At 37.7% G+C, this 25,243-nt stretch overlaps 1 protein-coding gene across 2 annotated transcripts in view; it reads left to right on the top strand.

Annotated features, from left to right (window-relative positions):
• Positions 1 to 18,475, top strand: part of ISOC1 (isochorismatase domain containing 1) — a 254,158-nt gene extending 235,683 nt beyond the window's left edge. Inside the window, exon 5 of one of the 2 annotated variants that reach the window (XM_086704898.1) lies at positions 18,452 to 18,475. In XM_086704898.1, coding sequence (XP_086561024.1) covers positions 18,452 to 18,460 — 9 coding nt within the window. In that variant the 3' untranslated portion in view covers positions 18,461 to 18,475. Of the gene's footprint in view, positions 1 to 11,104; positions 11,124 to 18,451 lie in introns of those variants that run through there. The other variant, XM_086704903.1, reaches the window with a different exon arrangement.
• Positions 18,476 to 25,243: the final 6,768 nt, after the last annotated feature.

The raw sequence follows: 25,243 nt of genomic DNA, 5'->3' as shown, positions 1-25,243 counted from the left end.
TTTTCACCTAATATCTCTGTGAAACTGTATTTGGAGAAACACGGGAATATTTGATTTCTTCTTGACCTGATTGTCTTTGGAGTATTAAAATACCATAAAATGTAGGGTTTTTTTCCCTGCTAATAATTTAACTCACTAGATGCTAAGTCACAGCTTTCAGGTAGGAGATTTTAAAAATCTGTCATGTACTTAGAGATCTTACCACTTCACTGAAGAGGACATGGAGGATGAAATAGGTGATCTCTCCCACCGTGGTTCCTTACAATTACAGAAAAATAATCAAACGTCTTGAAACGTCCTGGAAAATGCCTTAAATTCTTTTAAGACACCCACATCCATGGTCACTTCACTTTGTTTAAGTAATCTTTGCCTCTGATTTTAAGTGTTAGAGTTGATTTTGTTGGGAGTTTGCCCTTGAGGCTCCTCTCAAATAACCACTTCCACAAACATTCTTTTCCAACTGTCACATCTAAAGAGGATCCTTCAGCCCTCTCATTTATAATCAGGTGTCTCCCCTCTCAGTGTGAGCTTAAGCAAGAGCTCGGGCATGCCAGGAAAGCTTCAGCTGAACTGAATACTGATGAGGTGATAACTTCAAAGAAGATATCGCTCCGTTCACGCCAGGTTGGCAGCTGCAAGACAGGAAACTCAAGTGCTTTGTGCCTCATTGATTCATATCCTTTGTGACTGTGGAAGGGACTTACCCAGTGATCCCTCAATGAGGTTCTCTTTCTTTTTTTTTAAATTTTTTTTTTCAACGTTTATTTATTTTTGGGACAGAGAGAGACAGAGCATGAACGAGCGAGGGGCAGAGAGAGAGGGAGACACAGAATCGGAAACAGGCTACAGGCTCTGAGCCATCAGCCCAGAGCCCGACGCGGGGCTCGAACTCACGGACCATGAGATCGTGACCTGGTCGAAGTCGGACGCCTAACCGATGGCGCCACCCAGGCGCCCCGAGGTTCTCTTTCTTTTAATAAGAGATGTGAAAGAAATGGTGGTGTCTCATCTCGGAGCACCACCTGTTCATAGAACTCTCTTGATGTTTTGAAACTTTGGGGATTTGAAGCTTGTCACTTGGCCTTTCAGGCATCATTTTATCCAGCTACATGTAATGTCTTTCACGAATGTGGAGGCTGAGTGGTGGATAGAGTGTCGCCTGCCTCTGGTAAGATTCTTGAGTCCAAGCATATGGCGGCACTGGTTTCCCAAGATCTTTCCCTTTCGATCTTTTGCCCCTACTGTCCCTCCTGGTAAGCATAATTTCTACTGTGCGTCCAAGTCAGCAGGTAAATCCATGGCCCATGATGCATAAACTTTTCTGTCCCTTCTCTAAAACAGGAGAGTACAATGAAACAATTAATTATAGTAATGTGTTAGTAGTATAAGATTAATATAACCCACAGTTAGTGACATCATATAAACTGTATCATAGCAATAAAAGTACATTGTTGAGAACAAAATTCTCTCGGGCACAAAAGCAGTAACTCAAAGCATACAGTCTACTGCAAGTAGATCAAAAGATACTACAAGCTGAAAAGAGATGTATTTCATTAAAATCCTAAAATCTTTAAATATATTCTAGCTGTAATTTTAACAGTTGGCAATACATATTTAATATAAATATATAGACAGTTTGAGTATGCATTAAAACCACTCATAAAATTTTAGTGACAGTCAAGGCTTATTGATGTGATATTTTCAGATTTATAAGGAAGCCTTCTCATTTACTTTCATTAAAGCAAATTTGGTTGAACACACTTTCAAAGTGATATTGATAGTTAATGGGGCTTAGTGCTTTTTATTTCTGTTTATTCTGATAAGCTAAGTGGAAATAGCTCTAAAGAGCTGTTTTTAGGGGCGCCTGGGTGGCGCAGTCGGTTAAGCGTCCGACTTCAGCCAGGTCACGATCTCGCGGTCCGTGAGTTCGAGCCCTGGGTCGGGCTCTGGGCTAATGGCTCAGAGCCTGGAGCCTGTTTCCGATTCTGTGTCTCCCTCTCTCTCTGCCCCTCGCCCGTTCATGCTCTGTCTCTCTCTGTCCCAAAAATAAATAAACGTTGAAAAAAAAAAAATTAAAAAAAAAAAAAAGAGCTGTTTTTAGAAAGGCAAATCTGTAAATGGGGCACAACGAATATTACCTACCATGTAGGCTAAACAGGAATACCGTCACACAGTAAGGGTAAGGTGCTCAAAAATTCAGTTCACATCTATGGGAAGTCCCATTTTGCTGATTCACTCTCCTCTCCCCAGTGTTAGGACTTCGTGAATTATTTCTTTAGTATTTTGTCTCCTTAATAGATACATAAAATCAAATGAAATGTTTTTTACTAGAATCCTAACCACAAAAGTTCTCATAAAGACTCAAATGTCATAGTCCCTTATTTCCTTGTCTTACTTCCCTTGGGGTAAAGTTTGGATTTAATCAACATATTATTAAATGCCTGCTATGTACCAGGCACTGGTTCACATACGCTCACACATGTAATCTCATTTCATTTTCAAACAGCACAAAAACCTCTCAGTGGCATTAATAAGAGGGGAACTTGTTAGGATTTTGGAAACCGCCGAAGCCCTGGTTTAAGTTATACAAAATGTGAGTAAATATATTTTCATGGATTGTGTTCTGAGAAAGATTTTGGCCTGTTTATTTGAATAGGTATAGTTGCCATGCTTCCTGAAACAAAGTGAATTTGTTTCACATCTGTTCTGTGTCCACAGTACTTTACGTTATCTTGATATAATGGACATTTGTTTTGGTTACTCTCCGGCCGTAGTCCTAGAGTCTGTTTAGCATTGCTTCACATTTATCCTAGATGCTTCTGTGATTTCCCCAGGAACGGTAAAAAAAAAAAAAAAAAAGGTATGCACGTTATTAACAGTGCTGTTTCTACTCCGATCTTTATCACTGCACTTCTGCTGAGCCTTTCACTATCACATTCTCACAAATGGAATTTGTAGAGCTCGCCTTGACTGTCTGCAGTCGGAAAGCTTTTCTGACTCTTACATCAAGGGTTGTAGAAGTTAGGAAAGAATTAGCACATTTCTTCAGTTGAAAAACCTGTCATACTCCTGTTTCTCCAAGAGTGCTGTTGAAGCATGTCCGAACACAACTTGAACTACGGGACCCCTCCTCTTCAGTGTCTCTAGGACTTTGGTTATTGTTATCATCTATCCCTCCTGACTTACTGCTCTCTCCTCTCTGCAAATCATTCTTGTAGGAAAATTAGCAATGCACATCTTAGAAAAACAAAAAGTCCCCTTGATCCCCTTCCCCTTTCATCAGAGTTCCGTTTTGCCCTCTCCCTTTTTGTAACCAAACTCTATGGAAAATGCATTAATATGTCCTGCTTCTGTTTCCTCCTTACCCATCCAAGCTTCAGTGCATTCCAATTTGGCTTCTGCCTCCAGCACAAGAAAACTGTTCTTATCAGTGCTTACCACTTTTCCAAATCCCATTTGACTTTTACTGAGGTTATGCAGATTCTCAGCAGCATTTGACATAGTTGACTATCAGTTTTTCTCAAAATAATCTCTTCGACTAGGTTTTATGTGCCTTTCTACCTTGGCATTTGTTGCTTCTATGAATTTCTTGCTTCTCCTTATTTATCTTTGCTATAAAATTTGGAAGTTTCAAGGGCCAGATCCTAGACTTTATCTTAACTCTCTGCGTTCTCCCTTGGTTATTTTATTGAGTCTTCTGGCTTTAAATATCATCAGTACAGTTAAGTTCACTCTCTTATCCAAAAGAGGCATATTATTTCTTGTTTAGCAGAAAGACAGAACTGCAGGGCACCTGGGTGGCTCAGTTGGTTGAGTGTTTGACGTCAGCTCAGGTCATGATCTCATGGTTCGTGAATTCGAGCCCTGTGTCAGGCTCTGTGCTGACAGCTTGGAGCCTGGAGCCTGCTTTGGATTCTGTGTATCCTTCTGTCTCTGCCCCTCCCCTACTCACACACTCTCTCTCAAAAAATAAATGAACATTAAAAACAATTTTAAAAAAGAAAAACAGAACTGCAAAATACCATTTAGGACACTTTTGCTCTATTTCCTTGGCCAAAAAACCCCACCAAATTATTATTCTCTTTTTTCTTACTATTAGTTATTTGAAAGTCCTCACTTAAATATTTCCTGTTATCAGTTTGCTCTCCTTCTGAGTTGTGTTCATTCTCTACCTTTTCTCCATGTTTACTGAGTTATAGTGCACAGTAGAGAGTACACAATGCATACTACACAGCACAGCTCTGTGTGTAGTTGGTGATGCATAATCATCCAAGACTTTGGATGATAAGATATCTACAACCCCAACTTCCCTATTGTAGAAATAAGAGTCATAAGTATGAAATATTTAAAAAAATTTTTTAAATGTTTATTTACTTTTGAGAGAGAGATTGAGAGAGAGAGAGCGTGAGTGTGGGAGAGGCAGTGAGAGAGGAAGACACAGAATCTGAAACGGCTCCAGGCTCTGAGCTGTCAACACAGAGCCTGACGCGGGGCTGGAATCCACAAACCATGAGATCATGACCTGAGCCAAAGTTGGATGCTCAACTGTCTGAGCCACCCAGACGCCCCATGATATATTTAAATGTCAGGATAGACAGTATTCTGTATGCTTATAAATATACAAGTAGCAATTGGTATGACATTCAGAGGAAAAAAAGTTAAGTATGAGCTGGAGTAATCTAGAAACTAGAAGACCCTTTCCATCCCAAGATTGTTCTCCTAAGTCAAAGAAGCTTCCACATAGTCTTGTTGTAGATTATCAACAGTCTTAAGTAGGATCAGCTCTTTGTTCCAACAATTCCAATTAAGACAATCTTCCTAGAGAAACAAAGTGAGGCATATGATTTAATCTATAAGAACTTTTCTCAGAATGTTATTCATAGTAAAATATCAGCTGTATATATCCACCATTAAATAACCAAGCATGTTAATTTTGATATATTGGTATGATACTAAGCAGTATTTTGAAAAATATATACACACACACACACACACACACGTATATACATGTATACATATGTATATGTTTACATTATATATATACCAATTATGCAGTTAAAGACTGTAAAAATAAAAGATGGAAATATAAACTAGAATAAGATAGTAATAGCAATAATATCTGGATAGTTGATTTTTTATAGTAGTTGTGTGCTTGTCTATATTACAGTTTTTATGAGAACCATATATTGCATTAGTGACCAGAAAATTTAAATATATAATGAGTACTTGTCTAATCTTTCCATCCAAGAGGATTTCCTTTGCTAAAGAAAATAGCGCTAGTGATTTCTCCCATCCTCTGCTGTTAACACACATTTCATTCACTAGTCCTTTTTGATTGCCCATGAAATTAAAACCTTGATTTACTGGGGTAGCTTATGTTCCAAATATTTGTAATTATTTATCTTACTAATTCCTAGAAAATAGAAGTTCACTCTGATATCTTTGTTCTATTTCACATCCACAGGCAAACATGCGAATAGTACTGATTTTTATTTGTAATTTTATTATTTGTTTTGTTTCCTTTTTGAATATTTCATTGTGATCTATGATAGAGATAAAATTGACTTAAATCAGTCATTTCAGTTTAATGGATAATAAAATGAAAATGTATGTTTTCATTGCTCACATTAAGAAATATTCTTTTTGAGGAGTGCCTGGGTGGCTCAGTTTGTTAAGTGCCTGACGCTTGTTTTCAGCTCAGCTCATGATCTAATGGCTCATGGGATCAAGCCCAGCGTCAGGCTCTGTGCTGACAATATGGAGCCTGCTTGAGATTCTCTCTCTGCTCCTTCCTCCTCCCCTCCACCAAATAAATAAATAAACATTAAAAGAAGAAGAAATATTTCCTTTGAATTCCACAGGGTAGCTTTCCTGACCAGCTCCAAGAATAACTGTCAATGTGTGTGTTCATCTTAATTGCAATTGCCAAAACAAACAGACTTAAGTATCAGTCACAATCCCGTTCCTGGTCCGACACACCTAGTACTGATAGGTTTTAACTTAACTTGAATTACTATTAAATTGCTAAATATAAAATTGATTTTTACTGTAGATTTAAAGTTCCTTTCTCTGATAGTCATAGTGCTGAGCTTCTTTACATAGGCTTAGGATTCATTTGCATTTATTCCTCTGTACAATACCTGTTGATGCTTTTCCATCACTTTTCTATTTAATAATTGTTTGTATGGGTCCGTAGATGTTGTTTATATGCTCCGAGTAAAAATCCTGGGTCAGTTATAGGCATTAGTTTGGCAGTGTGTGGCCTGTATTTTTACTCCATGATCTAGCAAACCCACTTTTGGATGTTGATCCAAAAAAAGTCAAGTCAGCATCTCAAAGGGTTATCAGTATTCCTAGGTTTGTTGCAGCACTATTCACAGTAACCAAGATATGGAAACGATCTCAGTGTCCATCAACAGGGATAAAGATAATGTGGGATATACACACAGTGGAATACTATACCACCTTAAAGAGATGGAGATTTTGCAGTATGCAACAACAGGGACGAAACTTGAGGATTTTATGCTGAGATAAGCCAGTCACAGTAAGACAAATACGGCCTAATTCCACTTACCTGATGTATCTGAAGTAGTCAGTTTTGTTAGAAGAGTAGGTCTCATGTTAGATGTTTGTATCACATGAAAATAAAATATTAAAAAATAGAAGTGATGATTTTTATAATAATGGTTATATGTATATAAATATCACGTTATCAGCATTCATGATATGTCATTTGCATTTGACTCTTTTATAAAGATTGATTGAATCCTAGCTTTCATGATGATAATAATGATGGTAGTAATAGTACTTAGAATAACAGCAACACCAAATATTCGAGCACAAAGTATATGTGAAGTTCACAGCTAGGCTACTTTGATGTATTTTCCCACTAATAACAACCTATGATACTGCTACTAATGTTGTTCCAAGAAGGAACAGGTTCAGAGTTAGAAGTAATCCTTCCCAGAACACGGAATTAATTAGTAATATAGCTGGGATTCAACTCAGTTCTTTGCGATTCCAAAGCCCGTTAATGCCATTCGTCTCCATTCCACCCTAAACAGATTGGTTCAGATATGGAGGCTCTCCAACAGAAGGCCTCCTTTCCGTGGCCAGTTCCTTGCTTTCTTTTGTCAGTATCCAAACTCACTTTTTTTGTTCCACACAACTTCATTAAAAAAATTATATGGGTCATAGTCAAAAAATGGCAAAAGTCATCAGCATCAATGAGAGTAGAATTAAAGTCTTTGTAACAAGTGAAAATCAAGCTAAATATAGTAAGTACCTTTGCACTTTTAAATCTAGAACGTTCTGACTTTACAAGTAGCTAAAATGTGACTGTGGTGGAAATAATTCCTCTGAAAAGTCATGACTTTTCATCTTCTTCATGCAAAAGGGTGGATAGTGATTTTTGCCGTTAAATATTCCTATGTCAAAAAGTGAGGTGTCTTGGGGTAACGAGGGAAGATTCATTGCGGCTTAGTTGGAGATGAGATTCTAATCTTCTAATGTTGGCATTTTGATCCTCCGAGGGCTATATGAATTAACGGCATATACCTTAAAAAGATTAAGTTGTTCTCAGAAATTACGTCATTTTTTTTTTGTTTGGTTACTTCTAATTCATTTTCAGAACCAAGGAATGATAGAATTTTAGAGCTGAGATGGATATCATCCATTGTATTCCCTTTTCTTTTTAACAATGCAAAATTGTAAAGATGTGTTCCAAAGCAGTTAAATGACTAGCTCAAAGTTTCACATCTAGCCGGACTGGGTTAGACCAAAGCCAGTGAAGTTCTCTTTTCACTACAATTCAGGGTTATGAATTTACACATGAATATTGACTTGTCTGAATAATATATAGAAAGTGATTTTGTGTGTGTAAGAATTTGTTAGTCCTAAAGTAATCCTAAAATGAGTAGCTCAAGGTTTCACAGCCATCTAGACTATATCCAACCACGATAATTAGGGACTTCAACAAATAGACTCTACCATTAAACCACTATAATTATCAGTCAGAAATTTTATCATGACTTTCTTTCTGTTTGCATTCATACATCATGTAGTACTTACATGTACAAATCATTTGTATTATGGAATTGCTTTATTATTAAGGAAATTAGTCCTAAGAAATGATTCTAAGTAGGGGCGCCTGGGTGGCTCAGTCAGTTAAGCATCAGACTCTGGCACAGGTCATGATCTCATGGCTTGTGGGCCTGAGCCCTGCGTTGGGCTCTGTATTGACAGTTTGGAGCCTGGACCATGCTTCAGATTCTGTCTCCCTCTCTCTCTGCCCCTCCCCCGCTTGACCTCCCTTTCTCTCTCTCTCAAATATAAACAAAAACATTTAAAATTTTTATATAAAAAAAGAAATGATTCTAAGTAATAAAATCAGCCTATGTGTTACATTTGAAAGCCAAAAGTGGAAAATAAAACAGTGATTCAAGTTATTTCTCCAGACCTTCTGAGTTTACTTTAGAAATGCGTGAAAGAAACCCCCCAAAGTTTGGTCATCTGTGTATGCATGGTCAGCAAGAAGATTCATGCACCAGGCTATGCTATGTGGCATGGGGATCTATAACGAGGCCAACACATGTCCTGAAAACTTGTCTTGCAAAAGGTCCTGTTTACAGTATTTCTCCGCATATTAAGGTATTGCTGTGGCACATTCAATGTGGACAAAGAGCCTGTTGTTCAAACAAAAAGTCCCCCCTCCCCTTTTCATGTTATTTGATACCTCATGGCCACAAGTGATCAAAAGATGCCTGGGTGCTGAAGCAAAGAAATGAAATGAGGCTGTTAGGACGTTTGTAGTCAGAATCTTGGGTGGGAAAGTTAGTGAGTTCTGTTCGTTTTTCTACAGCTTTATATAGATGAGGATGTCTGGTGTGTTCATTCTTCCTTGGCCCCTTTACTATATCCTAATCCAGATTTCGCCATTCAGTATAGATATTCACTTCTGTGACTCCTAAGACCTACCTGTACTTGGATAGGAGCTCATTTGTGGATCTTAGATACACACACTTTGCTTCTGTTGTATGTAAATGGAGCATCATGTTAATCCTGGAGCTGCTTGGACTAACATAAGAATTATGAGAAATAATGAACTGTGGTTGTTTTGAGCTGCTAATTTTGTTTTTTTTTTTTTTTTTTTTTTTAATTTTATTTTTCAACATTTATTTATTTTTGGGACAGAGAGAGACAGAGCATGAATGGGGGAGGGGCAGAGAGAGAGGGAGACACAGAATCGGAAACAGGCTCCAGGCTCTGAGCCATCAGCCCAGAGCCTGACGCGGGGCTCGAACTCACGGACCGCGAGATCGTGACCTGGCTGAAGTCGGACGCTTAACCGACTGCGCCACCCAGGCGCCCCATTGAGCTGCTAATTTTGAAACTAGTTTGCTATGCAGTGATGGATAACCAAAACAGAATCCTACTAGAGTTGGCATAGCAGGTAATCTAAGTTCAGCCTACTGTGCTCAGTGGAACTGGTTTTTGAATTTTTTGACTCTCCACCGCATTTATACCTGTGGTTACACTTTTTTCAAACTTTCATTTCTGAGGCACCACTCTCTCCTGATTCTCGTCTAATCTTCTTTCTTTTTCATCTCCATTATCCAGTCCCTTTCTCATCTCACCCTTAATTATGGATGGTCCCAAAGTTTGAATCTTGTCTTCCTTCACTTTTTGTAATATATATTTTCTATCTCTCCCTTTCTTTCTTTCTTTCTTTCTTTCTTTCTTTCTTTCTTTCTTTTCTTTTCTTTTCTTTTCTTTCTTTCTCTTTCGTTCTTTCTCTTTCTTTCTTTCTTTCTTTCTTTCTTTCTTTCTTTCTTTCTTTCTTCCTTTCCTTTCCTTTCCTTTCCTTTCCTTTCCTTTCCTTTCCTTTCCTTTCCTTTCCTTTCCTTTCCTGTCTTTCTCTCTCTTTCTTTCTTTCCTTCCCTCCCTTTTCCCTCCTTATTTCCTTCCTTCCTTCCTTCCCTCCCTCCCTCCCTCCCTTTTTCTTCCTTCCTTCCTTCCTTCCTTCCTTCCTTCCTTCCTTCCTTCCTTCCTTCCTTCCTTCCTTCCTTTTTAAAATAAGCTCTACACCCAATGTGGGGCTTGAACTCAACAGTTGCATGCTGTACTGACTCAGCCAGCCAGGAACCCCGGTATATATTCTCATATTCTCTTTCATCCTCCCTCCATAACTCGTGTTTTCTTCCACCATCTGTTTTCTAAGTTTCCAAAATTTTAGCCCAAACCAGATCTCTTTTCTGTCATTTAGACTCCCATCTTTAGCTATGAGCCAGGTAACTCAGTTTAAATATCTTAAGTATTTCAAACTTGGTCCTACACTAAGCTCTTAAATCCTTTCCCACAAATTGTGTGTGTGTGTGTGTGTAGTTTTTAAACGATTACTTAATCTACTTCCTTTGCTTTCTGGCCCTTCTTCTGAGCCATCCATCTGAGGTGGTCTTGTTGTTTTCCGTCTTTCACAGCTAATCAGCACCACATTCTTACAACTCAAACTGGTAGGTATCTCTCACATCCATCTCTTCCTTTTTTCTAATTTAACCTAAGGCCCTCAGTTTTTATTTACCTGAATAAATGAGTCATCTCCTAATTTTTTTTCTTGTCTTTATTGCTTACTTCAGTTAAAGAAATTTTTCTAAGATATAGATAATGTCATGTAACTTCCTGCCTTAAATTATTAAATGGCTCCCTTCCCTTTAGCTGAGCTTTCTACCTGGTATATTGAGCATAAGGACATGTGTGAACAGTAGGGCGTCTATAGGTATTTAACAACCTGCTCTCCATGAGGAAATAAAAGTGTGTGTGTGTAATATGCACACATACATGTACATACAACTGTGTGCGCATGTATGCATATAAACATAAGTCCAGTCTACTTCAGTGAGGTAAAGAATACATCATACACATGCACAGCATACAGTTTACACATTAAAAAATGTGATACTCTTATAAATTCAAGATACCATTTATTCTAATAGACTGCTTTTGTTGATTTTTGCTGCTCTCTTAGATCTGGAGCCAAACTATGATTGCAGTTGATAAAGAGCTATAGATCTGACATGCATGTTAATGATATTTTTGTTTACATTAGTGATGAAGATGAATGTGAACAGCGATGACACACGTTGGAGCTTCACTCGCTAGTCAATGACATGCAACTTTGCTTCATCAGCCAACAGTTTAGTAATACTGGAAATACACCTCCTCAAGTTTTTGGTTCTGTTTGCAATGAAACAGCTATAACTACAACATATTTTGAGTGCAATCAGCATGCACACATTCCCCATCACTTTCTTAAGCCCCAGAGATCAACAAAATAATAAATAAGAACTTGATTTATAATGTCTGCTGATTTTTCCTGGTGTACATGCTCCCACCACCATGGCCAAGTTCAAGATACTAAGATGATGTCACTGTACAAGGAGTCAGAGATGCACAGTAGCACACGATTATTATTTCTACCATTCAGATACAATACATATAAACAGCCTCAAAAGTGTATGTAAGAGATGGATTAAAATAATTGGGAAGTTAGAGGGTTAGAATGTTTGTAACATAATTTATTTGCTTGTAAGTATGTATTATGTGATATTTAACAATGGCTTGTGTTTATCAACTAGCTTGCAAAATCCCTGAATTTGAACAATTGGCGTTCTCTAACCAGTTTTATTAGCTGATTGCAGCACTCAGCTTGTGGTGCCCAAGTTCTTGATCTGCTGGCTGTGCGGGCAGCTTGTGGGGCTTGGGCCTCAGTGATAGCTGAACTCTTGGCTCTCACCCTCGCACAAAGAATTCCTCCTAGGTTTTCACTTCCTGGATGAAGCTTTGGTGAAACTGTCTCTTGCCCATGCATAAAGGAATTACTTCCTTTCTGCCTCACTCTTACTGCTTATGTTTCTCTACCTCCTGCAGCATCTGTCGCATGCACTGGGAGTATTTCTCATTCCCCTACTACCCTAACAGTCTCAAGAGTCTGTGGTGAAGAACTCTGACCCATAATAGATGTTCATTTCATTGTCTAGGAATACATGTATAAAAGGTAAGTGGGCTGGTAGGGCTGACAGAAAACAGGAAATTGAATGTTATCACCAGAATGTAGGGATCCCTAGCAGCCTGGACAACCTGGCTCTTGACATTAGCTAGCAGGAGAAAATCAAAGCACCTCACTGAGGGGTTAGTGAGAAAGCACTGAAGAGTAACAGGGCAGTCTGTCAGCACGCGCCTTAGGAAAGGATCAACAAGTCCTTGCAAGATCAAAAGTACTTCAAAAGATTCTCCAGAGACTGGCAAGGTACTGCATGATAAACTTAGTTGGAAATTTCAAAGTAACAAGAGTAGTCAGAGATAACAGAATCCTTAGCCTTGCGGGAGCCCTCTATGCTTCTAATTAGGATTTCCCTAACCTGCTCGGCACCTAGGGATCCAATAGCAGTATTGTTGCTGCTTCCAACATAGAAAGTAAAACACGTATCCGAAACAATGGCAGAGCAGGTGTGGCCCTTCAAACATCGCCCCTAATGTGCTCGGAGTTTAAAAAGCAAAGCAGTAAAGGCTGGCTCTTGTCTACCTTGTCCTCTTTCATTTTTTTTATGTAGCTTCTGTTTGAACATGTTCTCTGATGGGGAACTCACTACCCCTCTCACTTTTTATGCTGTATTTGGCAACATAGAAACCAGGAAGGCTGATAATAGAATTCTGTAACTAAGCCAGTCATTTATCATCATGGTGGTGTTACTTTGAAATCCACTCTGCTGGCCTGCACAAAGGTTGGCAAAAGATGATAACACTACCAGGGTCCTATCTGTCCACAGGGATCCTTGCCCATAGGGCAGATAAAGACTAATTTAAAAATCTCGGTGCTGCTCACGCTGAAGCCGTATGATCACAGCATGACCAGGTTGGCATGATCACACTTTGTTTATATCTTTGCGGTTTCCGTGGATCGATGATAATACAAATAAATACATTTGTCAGACATCTACCATCTTCAACGCTGATTATTGTTAATTTTGTAACATTATTAAAGCTTAATTCTTGCAATAAATGAAGATGTTTGTGACAGGTTGAAGATTTTCATACTGTATCAGGAACTGGTAGAAAAGCTTATATCTAATATCTATACTTACAGAGTCCAGAGACTCAGATGAATTAACTCACCCAAGTCAATGTAGGCTAGAATTGGCACACCTCCATTTGAATGGAGGCCTAACTCTAAAGTTATATTCTTTGACCTAGAACATTAAATAAAGATCTACTTCATTCATTAGACATTAAAGTGGTGCAAGTTCACACTATTAATAATGAGTCATAGGTCTATAACATCATCTTTAAGTATAGACATTAGTAATAAAAATGTAACTCGTTTCCCTCCAGGGTGAGAAAGAAACATCTGAAATATCTAGATGTCGATCTTCATGTCTACACATATTCATACATTCACAGAAATGCACAAAGTTGTGGAACTCTTCACTTCTTACTCTTAGCTGGTATACGTATTAATATCTTCCCTTCAGCAATCAGTATTGACTGAGGACCAGGCAATGTGCTAAGCACTGCTGAACAAGGCAAGCACAATTCCTGTCACCCGAAGAATGAACATTTTAGCTTAAGAAGGCAGATTCTAAACATACAAGTAGGGGCACCTGGGTGGCTCCATTGGTTAAAAATCTGACTCTCGATTTCGGCTCGTGTCATGATCTCACGCTTCGTGAGATTGGGCCCCACATCAGTCTCTGTGCTGACAGCGTGGAGCCTACTTGGGATTCTCTCTCTCTGCCCCTCTCCCACTTATGCTTCACAGTCTCCCTCTCATAATAAGTAAACATTAAGAGAACATGCAAGTAAAAATTGAGCACATAAGTAACTGTGATCATTGCCGACTGTGGAAGTTGTTAGAAGGAAAAACAGTGTGACCTTGCAGAGAACAATCAGAAGGTGACCACTAAAAGCCAAGTAATTAAGTTACTGCTCTTTTCTTCAACAGCAGTAGCATTGATAAAGCACATATCTGTGGGTTTCTAGGAAGGAAAAAAAAATCATTGGTAGATACTTAAATCAACCTTGCTGCACAATATGAGTGATGTAAAAAAGAATCAATTCTTTCAATCAGAATGAAGCTTTGATTGATGTTTTAGGTGCTTTGAAAAGAAGAATTTAGCAAGTGATAACCTTTACTTAAAACCTTAATGTTTATGAGCAACTTACTGTTCTTTTTTTAAGTTTATTTATTATGAGAGAAGGAGGTGCGGGAGGGGCAGAAAGAGGGAGAGAGAGAATCCCAAGCCGGCTCCACACTGTTAGCACAGAACCCAGCAGAAGGCTTGAACTCCTGAACTGTTGGATCATGACCTGAGCTGAAATCAAGAGTCAGACACTCAATTGACTGAGCCACACAGGTGCTCCAACTTAATGTTGATAATAGGTAGTTAGTAAATGATATTTTGTTTCTATTTAAAGAAAAAAACTATACTCCTCTTCCTGCGGTGGAGATAGAATTATAGCTACAGACATTTGGATCAGTGGACTCCCAGGAATCATTAGGGAAAGTGGCTATCTATCTACATCTATTTATCTATCTGATAGAAGTTGGAAGTGCCAGGTGCCCTGGCCAGGCTTGGGTCCCCAGGCACTGGGATGTGTCCTTTCGCAGGTCCTAACTGGTTTATACCATCTGTAAAATGAGAGTGTTGCATCACTCAGCGATGGCTGAGATTCCAGTTGTAACAGTCTCTGAATCCGTGTTCAGATTCAAATAAACTAACCATAGAAATTTGTAAATGATCTAGCTCTCAAGACAAGATTAGAATTTGTGAAAGTTGAGTGCAGAAGAACTGTTTGGGCTATCTTTTAATATTTTGGACATTGGTTCAGGAATGTTAAGCACCTGGCTCTAAAGTCATTGGATATTGGGGCACCTGGGTGGCACTCATGTATTTCAGCCCTGCATTAGGCTCTGTACTGACAGCTCAGAGCCTGGAGCCCGCTTCAGATTCTGTGTCTCCCATTCTCTCTGCCCCTCCTTTGCTCATGGTCTGTCTCTCTCTCTCTCTCTCAAAAATAAATAAACATTAAAAAAAAATTTTAAGTCACTGGATATAGATACCACCTGACTAAATCATAATTTTCCAGTGCAGTGTCTTTATTTTAAAAGGAAACTGCAGCTCACAGACATGAGGGGCTATGTCATTGTCCTAGTGGTCATGGCTAAACCGAAACTAGGCTCCAGACGTAACTCAGTCCTTGAGCTGCTACCACAGTAGTCTCTGAGGTTAACTCTGGATCATGTCTCTTCACATGAATTTTTAAATCTGAATCAGACACGTTCTGTTTCTGACTTCACTTCTTTTTTCTTTATTGTTCATTCTAAATAATTCATAACGTTAATATTTTGGAGATACATTCCAATCAATATGATGAGAAGTCTGTTATTCCAGACCATCAGACCATACCTCCAAGCCAGTGCCCATGAAAAAAAGGCTAGGGGAATAGGTTGTAATTTAATTTGCCTGCTTTGTTCTTTCTCATTTCTTTTGAACTCTGCTCTTTTGTTAATGATAAAACCAATCATGGCACTATCACTGTAACACTGACAGTTCTGTCCACATGGAATTTCAAATTTTGTATATGACATCCAAACCTAGCTGTGTATGAAAAAAGGAGTCAAGTTTCACCGTGCTTCTTGGTGAACATGTTCTTTATACCATTACCAACAAAGTAGAGTTGTAATCATGAACACTCTTGTAACATTCTCTGAATAATCTGGCCACTGCAAAGAAAACCTATGTCCCAACAGAAAGTCGTACACTAATGATTATTCAAAATCATCAAAGGACAGGCACAACCCATTTCAAAGGAAGACTGGATAAATGAGTGTGGTATGCTACAATATGGATGAATCTTGACAACATTATGGGAAATGAAAAAGCACTCATAAGACATCACATATTGTATGGTCATATCCAAGACCAAATTTGAGAAGTCCGAGACATGGAAATCTATAGAGACAAAAGATAGGTTGTTGGTTACCGGGGGCTGGAAGGAAGAATGGAAATGACAACTATTTTGGTACAGGGCTGCTTTTAGGGGGTGATGAAAATGTTCTTAAATTAGATTGCAGTGCTATTTGTATATTTCTGTGGCTTTACTGCAAACACTAAATCTTATGCTTTAGATGAGTGAATTGTATAGTATATGGATTATATCTCATTAAAATTGTTTAAAAAAATCATCTGTCTACATAGGTATCTCTTTACTACCCAAGAACTTGGGCTTCCCAAGTTAATCTTTAGAAACTGTGAGAAGCTAAAAGCACTTTCATAGGTGACTTAAAGTTTCACAGAACTTGAAGAAATCTTTGAATTGATAATATAATAGTTAAAATCTTATGCTCTGAGGTCAGATTGCTTAGGTTTAACTCCTGGCTCTGTTAGTAACAACATGTGTGATCTTGGAAATTATTTTCTTTGATCCTTAGATTCCTAATTGGTAAACAAGGATAATAATAGTACCTTGTTCATAGGTAAATTAATGACTATTTTGTGCAGTTCTGGCTAGCACAATGTAGTTCCAGTAGTTGAATAATTGATTGTCATATGATATAGGTGAAAACCCTTATTTTTTCAAACATTGTACTCTTGGCATTGTGCTTTGGAGAAGTCTGTAAAGTTGTGCAAAATCACACAGTAAAATAAAATATGCTATTTCATAGTTTAGTATTCTTAGCTATAAAATGTCATGTCTTTTTGTTTTAAAGAAATAAAATTTGGATTTCAATTTTTACCTTTAAAGAGCTACTTTGTTTCATTGTTGGACTAAAATGTTTCTCACTTTGAAATAATTTAATCGAGTCAGTCTTTATAGGTTTAAGTCTTTCTTGGGAAAGGAACAATTGGATAAAGGGTAAAGAATCCATGTTGTGCTCATATAACAATTATTTGAACGGATGGAAACTAAAAATAAATTCTGTATTTAATTCAGTTTATACTGTACAGATTACCCTGAAAGAAATGTTCATGAGCTTTGAAGACAGGTGACCTTCCTTTTTAAGAAGTCATCTCTAATGGGAATGATACTAAAGAATTGTAACATACAGCTGAACTGTTAGATTTTTCAAATATAATTTAGAAATATAACACACATAAATATAAAATGATTCAGTATGTAAAGCAATACTTTCTGCAAGGCTTTTTGTCTCATGCTTTTGTTTCCCAGGAAAGGTTTAAACTGATCAGGAAAGCAATCACAAAATTGTGTTTATTTCATTTGCTGACCTGGGAGACAGAGAGCAAGAAAGTAAGAAACAAAGAGGCAAGAGAGAGAAAGAAAATGTCAAAAACATAGTAATTACCCTCTTGTTAGCAGTTTTGAAAAGGGTAACATTATTTGATCTTGATACAACTCCATCCTTTTATCATAAAGAAGATATACAACAATGGTTTCTGGTCTGGACTGCAAAGTTTTATAGTTTAAAAGCAATTTATCTAACGAGTCTTTAAAATTCTGAAGTCATTTAGAAATGTAAACTGAAAGGCTTTTTAAACAGCATTTTTCCTATATGGAAATAAAAGGGATGAGAGCAAAATACAAACTTTGACATTTGACTGCATTTATAACCCTGGCACATTCAGTAAACATTTTGATAATGTTGAGTTAAAGTTTAAACAAATGACAAAGATATGTTCAGAACATGGGTTTCTTAACTTAAACTTTACATCTGATTAGTTACTTCCCTAACTTTTGTGTCATGTTCCAAAAAGAAAATATTTTACCCAAGAATCAGTACTTTTAATTAGCTGAGTTCTAAAATTTGTAGCTTAAATATAGAACAAATAAAAGATAGGTAAACAAAATCAATAGCTCAGGTACATATTTTATTTGCTCATTTTCCTTTGTGCACCCGCTCACGTGTGTGTGTGTGTGTGTGTGTGTGTGTGCTCAACAAATTCTGAAGAATATTCTACCAGCTCTTTTTTTTAATCTCTAATGAGACCTTAACGAAAGCAAACAATCCCCATATATTATTTCAGTTTCACTGGTATTATTAAAATACATATTGTGATATTGGAACTATTGTGAATATAAAAATTAAAAAAGCATGGTCACTGTTGTGTAAAAACACTATTCAGTGGAAGATACACACATATGAGAAATAATGGACTTAAGCTATCTCACATGTGCCATAACAAAGGTATCTGGAGAGAGCTGTGAAAATACCTGGGAAGGACAAGTAATTGTTACTTCAGCAGATCTTGTAAGACTCTTCAGGAGCAGCATTTAGGTTGGCTTTTGACAGAAGAGTAGGTCAGGTTAGACAAGTAACTATGGGGTTTTAAGAAAGAATGCAAAAGAAAAGTCACAATGAGAAGCATTGACTTAAACAGGGGATATCCTGAGAACAAGTAAATTGATAGGGGGCTCTTCAATTTTCCTTTCCTTTCAGATACCCTAATTCAGCAAAGTGTGAAGCAGCCATAGAACATTTCGCCACACCACTGTCTATGCCCATGCTTCACAGAATGCGATTGTCTAGGGGTTGTATGAATCTGAAGCTGTGGCACTTGGCTCATTTTTCAGGATGACGATAAGAACCTGTACTTTTATGCTGCCACTCCTTGATGTGTTCAAACTTGGCTGGTGCCAATTTGGGCACTGGGTCATTTGCCTCTAAAGAACAGGTGGGGGGCGCCTGGGTGGCGCAGTCGGTTAAGCGTCCGACTTCAGCCAGGTCACGATCTCGCGGTCCGTGAGTTCGAGCCCCGCGTCAGGCTCTGGGCTGATGGCTCAGAGCCTGGAGCCTGTTTCCGATTCTGTGTCTCCCTCTCTCTCTGCCCCTCCCCCGTTCATGCTCTGTCTCTCTCTGTCCCAAAAATAAATAAACGTTGAAAAAAAAAATTAAAAAAAAAAAACAACAACAACAACAAAGAACAGGTGGAAGGGGCACCTGGGTGGCTCAGTCTATTTAGCGTTCGACTTCAGCTTAGGTCATGATCTTCCGGTTCGTGGATTCGCGCCCCTTGTCAGGCTCTGTGCTGACAGCTCAGAGCCTGGAGCCTGCTTCGGATTCTGTGTCTCCCTCTCTCCTTGCACCTCTCCTGTTCATGCTCTGTCTCTGTCTCTCTCAAAAATAAATAAAACATTAAAAAAAAAATTAAGAACAGCTTCAAGATGTGGCGCGTACAGCGTGTGACATGGCAACTGTTCTCACAATTCATGTGGTCTTATAAAACCTGTTCTGCAAGCTTCCAGATCTCAGGTTTATGAATAAATGCATTTGAAAAACAGAATTCTGTAACACTGTTGTTTTTTTTCAATCTGCCAAGAATAATGGGATCTTTCTCCATTCTAGGAGAGAAACAGAGCAAAGAAGATATTCATCACACAATTTGAATGAAAGATGACTGGAAGGTTAATTAATTTTCTTCCACTAGGAAATTTGGACTTTGTTGCTAGAATATTCTCTTTGGAACATGATTCACACAAATCACTAAGCTACTGATTTGATTATAAAACTTATTTCAAAGTAAATTCATTTTTCACATTGTTGATTCAATATTGTTAAGAAGGAAACTACACAATTCATCACTTGTACTATGAAGATGGTGTAAAAAGAAAGGAGCATGCATCAAAGGTATATACGTGCAATGTTTAAAAATAAACTCCACAAATTCTCTTACTCTGTGAAAATTTTCCACTGATCCCTTTCAGTCAAATTCACTTACACGCATCAATTTTCAATATTAGTGGATGTATAGATCTTGTTAAATTTGGGATAAATGAATACATTTATCATATGCTCATACTATGTGTGGATCTGTGAGTGCTTCCTCCTCTGAGCTCCATATAAAAACAGAATCCTTGTTTCCAAGTGGTTAATTTGCATACTGGGGCTACCTCAGGAGGTCTCACAGGGCCTTGGCACTCAACAAATACTGTCTGTGAGCAGTGGTATAACACAAGAAGCTTTACAATGATAGATGAACTTCCCAGAAGTCATCACCAGCTTATTTCATTGTATTACCCACAAGTATCAAGTTTACTGACAAAATTATCTTTGCATTATCTTAGATGATGATAAGTATGTTTCATACCCATTCTCTTTCTGTTTGGAAAAAAATTCACATATAATGTTTTCATGAGGCTTCTGAACTTTGGTAAAACCCATTCCATCTTTTCACATACAAGCAATTTTTTTAAAAATCTAGGACATTTTCAAATACATACTACACTTCAATGGTTATCCTCCAAAAGCCTACTGAGTTTCTCTCCAGCCCCTCCAGTGTCACCACTACCATCCCAGTTAGTTTTGGTAGAAATCACCATTTGCCCAGGACATTCTTTGTTTTAGCACTGGAAGTTCCAAGTTTCAAAAAACCTGTCAATTCTGGGCAAACCAATACAGCTGGTCACCACAGATATTATTAACTTACCTAAAAATTCTCATTCTCATCAAAGATTACATCAGCATTCACTTTCTTGAGTTGCAATATTTGTATTTGTTTGTTTGTTTGTTTATTTTTTAGTTAGAGTGAGAGATAGGAGCAGAGGCAGAGAGAATCCCAAGCAGGCTCTGCAGCCAATGAGGAGCCTGATGCAGGTCTTGATCCCACGCCCCTGAGATCATGACCTGAGGTAAAATCAAGAGTTGGACGTCCAACTGACTGAGCCACCCAGGCGCCCCTGTCATAATTTTTTAAAATAATTTGTTTTCAGATTAGGATCCAACTAAGGTGCATAAATTGTGATTGGGTGATACGCCTCTTAAATTTTTTTAGTTTTATTATATGAGTTTTTAAAATTTAAATTCGAGTTAACTTATAGCATAGTATTGATTGCAGTAGTCAAATTTAGTGATTCATCACTTACATATGGCACCCAGTGCTCATCCCAATAATTGATCTCATCACCCAATTAGCCCATCCCCCACATACCTCCCCTCCAGCAACCCTCAGTTTGTTCTCTGTATTTAAGACTCTCTTATGGCTTCCCTCCTTCTCTGTTTTTATCTTATTTTTCCTTCCCTTCCTCTATGTTCATCTCTTGTGTTTCTTAAATTCCACATAGAAGTGAAATCATATGATAATGGTCTTTATCTGATTGACTTATTTTGCTTAGCATATTACATTCTTGTTCCATCCACATTGTTGCAAATGGGAAGACTTCATTCTTTTTGATGCCTGAGTAATACTCCATTGTATTATATATACCACATCTTCTTTATCCATTCATCAGTTGATGGGCACTTGGGCTCTTTCCATACTTTGGCTATTGTTGGTAGCACTGCTGTAAACATTGGGGTGCGTGTGCCCCTTCAAATCAGCATTTTTGTATCCTTTGGATAAATACCTAGTAGTACAATTGATGGGTCATAGGGTAGTTCTGTTTTTAACTTTTTGAGGAAGCTCCATACTGTTTTCCAAAGTGGCTGCACCAGTTTGCATTCCCACCAACAGTGCAAAAGTGTTCCTCTTTCTCTGCATCCTTGTCAACACCTGTTGTTTCCTGAGTTGTTAATTTTAGCCATTCTGACAGGTGTGAGGTGGTATCTCATGGCGGTTTTGATTTGCATTTCCCCGATGATGAGTGATGTTGAGCATCTTTTCACGTGTCTGTTAGCCATCTGGATGTCCTCTTTGGAGAAACATCTTTCATGTCTTCCCATTTCTTCACTGGATTATTTGTTTTTTTGGGTATTGAGTTTGGTAAGCTTTTTACAGATTTTGAATACTCACCTTTTATCCAATAAGTCATTTGCAAATATCTTCTCCCATTCCACCAGTTACCTTTTAATTTTGATTATTTTGTTCTGTTTTTCTCTATCAAGTCTCTCTCCCTCTCACCCTCTGTCACTCCAGTTTTTCTCACTGAAGAAACAGGTTGCTTATCATGTACAGTTTCTCTCATGGTCTGTATTTTGCAGATTGCATTCTGATGGTGTAGTTTAATATGTTTCACAGACCCTTATTTATCCTATAAATTTCTAATCAGAGTTACAGTCTTGGCCACATCCAAGCTACCATTTGGTTGGCTGGAGGACAGGATTCTCTAGTGGAGCACGCCTCCATCATCCATGTCTGCCTGATGATATCAGCCATTGGTTCATATTGCCTAGACTCATGGGATCTTCTGATATTTGGAATAAATAAGTCAATTCAAAAACATTTCAAGCGTACTTAAAACTTACATAGGCCCCACATAATTACTATATTCCCCATTGCTACCTGGCACCGGAGATGGAAGCTGTCACATTTTTGTTTCCAACCGATTCCACATCGAATGCATTAAAATCATCCTTTTTCGTAAGTGTGCTGTCACTTCAAAAGGGAATTCTTAAGGCTAAACATAAGAAATTACGGCACATATATGAACTTATTCTAGTACACAAGTAAGGGAAAAAAAAGTGTTTCCGAGCGTGGCCTTGCTTTTGTGCCCTTGCTAATAACACCTCATAAACAGTCATTCAGGGGACTTTTTTGTTGACTCCTAGGAATACTTTATTCACTAATGATATTGCTCATTTTTGGGTATTGTATATATTGCATATATTTTTCCCACTGTCTATGTTCTCATCTCTTTGGGGGTGATTTTGGTCTTTAAGAGTCTTTAATTTTGACTCTATATCTATAATATAATAGATATTATATAATAATATCTATAATATTCTTTTAAGCTTTCTTGGTTCCCTTTCTTCTCTAGTCATGCCTAGAGGTTGTCTGGTACTTGTTTCACATTGAGATTTTTCTATATCGTGCTTAAGTTTCCATAAGCAACTTTAATTAATTAAGAAAATGTATTAGTGCCCGGAGCAGTATGTAGCCAATCATTTTAGTTCTTTTATCCCTGAAGAAATGCTAAAGTACCAGATTCATTAACTTAATGAGGTTACATTAATCACTTGGAGAAAACGGCCAGTACTAAAGGCAGAAGTCCAAAGGAGGAAGTAACACGCTGATGGCAAATAGGTTTAATTGTGAGTGCTGGCTTAGATCTGTCAGTAATGAGACCTGAAATATAATGCTGTGAATATGTCCAACTATGAACTTCTGTGGATTTAGGAAGGCACAAAATCCCGATTAATTAATAACATCAACAATAGGATGGGGAGAGGGAATGATGGTACGCTTGCTATTTATTTCCCAAATGGCAAATATCCTTTCCAAAACCAATTCTTTACCAAGCATCATCATTTATGCCTGCTTCCTAAGAGTACCACCATATGCTGGAAGTACTGAAGAATGCAAGAGAGCATGACGGTAGCTTTCTTTATGTTGATGTTTAAATTAACCTTGAAGGAAAAAAAAAGTCTGTGTACCAAATATTATTGTTGATGTCTTTTAAAAATGTATGTGAGAATTATTTGTTATGTTGCAGTAATACTTCATACCCACTAAGGTGAGACAGTTCTTACTGAGAAAATATTCAGGTCATTATATTGGGTACATCTTGAAAAAATTAAGTCATTTCATTATAGCAAATGCACAAACTAGCCAACAGGAATCTTAATCACTGGGCTATATCTCATGTGAATGTATAAAAAGCTCTCAAACTAGGTATCATGAAGATGACTACTGGCAGAGTAGTCAGAGCTCAGAAAATTTGAGCACTGGCCAGTTTTTTGAGGTCCAAAGTGACCCTACAATCTGTTCCCTCAGAATATGAAGTTTATCAACATCTGCTGTGTTAATAATTATCAGCTACATTTCTGTCTCTTTACCACATGTATCTTCAACTTCAGTTTAGGTTTCTTTTGCCAGGCCAGTCACTCATTCTTTCCTGTGAAGGTCTCCTTGGCTCGTGCTCACACAAGCATCCCATTTGCTCCTGTAAACAGCCACTTATTGGTCTCTTTTCCCCTTTTTATCTTTCTCTTCCCGCTGTGAAGAAAATGCCTCTGACTCTTTGTGAAGAGAATAGATTTCATGTTAAAAGTTCTTGTAACAACATCAACAACAACAACAAAAGTACAAGAGGACTTTGGGAGATGATGGATATGTCTATTACCTGGATTGCAGTGATGGTTTTAAGGATATGTCCAAACTCATCAAATTGTACATATTAAATCTATGCAGCTTTGTATATCATTTATACCTTCATAAAGAAAAAGGAGAAAGAAAGAGAAAATCAAAAAATACTTAATATTCATGAGGCCCCAGGTACAAAATATTTGTAATATACTCAACACTGAGAATGCACTAAATATACATGAAATATATGAAGCACTCATTATTCATGAGTACTTAATTGGTCACCCATTGGTGACACTCATTCTGGCCCATATCTCCTGAGAAATACAAATAAAACCCAAGCCATTTGGAAGGCTAATTGACTGTAAGCTTTAGTTCTGACCAAGAATACTTGTGTCTGTGATTCTCTAATAAAGGAAGTTTGTGTCATTGTTCCAGGAAACCTTCTACCTATGGGCCCTCTTGCTAAACTCTGATACCACAAATCACATCAGCAACAGGGAAAGCAGAGGTAGAAGAGAGAAAGGCAGGATGTATGAACATGGCACACCCCAGGATTCAGATAGTAGGGTCCTTGCATCCCAGTTGTACACCATCTCGTGTGTGTTAGCTTGCTTTGTTCCCTCCTCTTTCTGATTATGTGTTCTATGATTTCAGCATTTGAATTTAGTTTTTGAGCCTTTGTGCTGTTCATCCTCTGGGATAACTTTCTTGGTGCTTTACTTGAAGGCTGTCATTGCATTAAGGTAATTTCCCATATGACATTTGGCTTGCCCCGTATTCATAAATAAAACATCTTTGCTTTAGGTTTGTTATTTAACATTAACTAAATGGAGTATAATAGTCAGAAGAAATAAAATAGTAGTCTACTCAAAACAAGCCTTGGAAAGACAGGAATTTAATTTTTATCTCTTCCTATTCTTTTTAGTATGAACTAAGGAAAAACCCTATATGGCTGGTTACATTTAAGTTGTCTCTTCCATTAGCAAGAATGATACTACTTCTAATCAGAATCTCTCCCTATTATGTGTTTAGTACAAATCCATCAGTATTTACATTCTCCAAAATGTTATACCTCAACTCTATTATTATTCTAGTCAAATTTTCTTCATAAACCCAATTATTTTCACCATTTCCCACTGTCCATGAACTATTTTTCCCAATGTGCCATGGGTAGTTTTAAAAAGAACATGGATTAGTGCCCCATTCCTAACTCACAGTCTTAATTTTCCTATTATAGCTTGCAGCTGTCCTTATAGTTGAACTAATAA

The sequence above is a fragment of the Puma concolor genome, chromosome A1 (assembly GCF_028749965.1).
Source record: "Puma concolor isolate L17-30 chromosome A1, mPumCon1.1.hap2, whole genome shotgun sequence".
NCBI classification, from domain to species: domain Eukaryota; kingdom Metazoa; phylum Chordata; class Mammalia; order Carnivora; family Felidae; genus Puma; species Puma concolor.
This window is presented reverse-complemented; position numbering and strand designations above follow the sequence as displayed.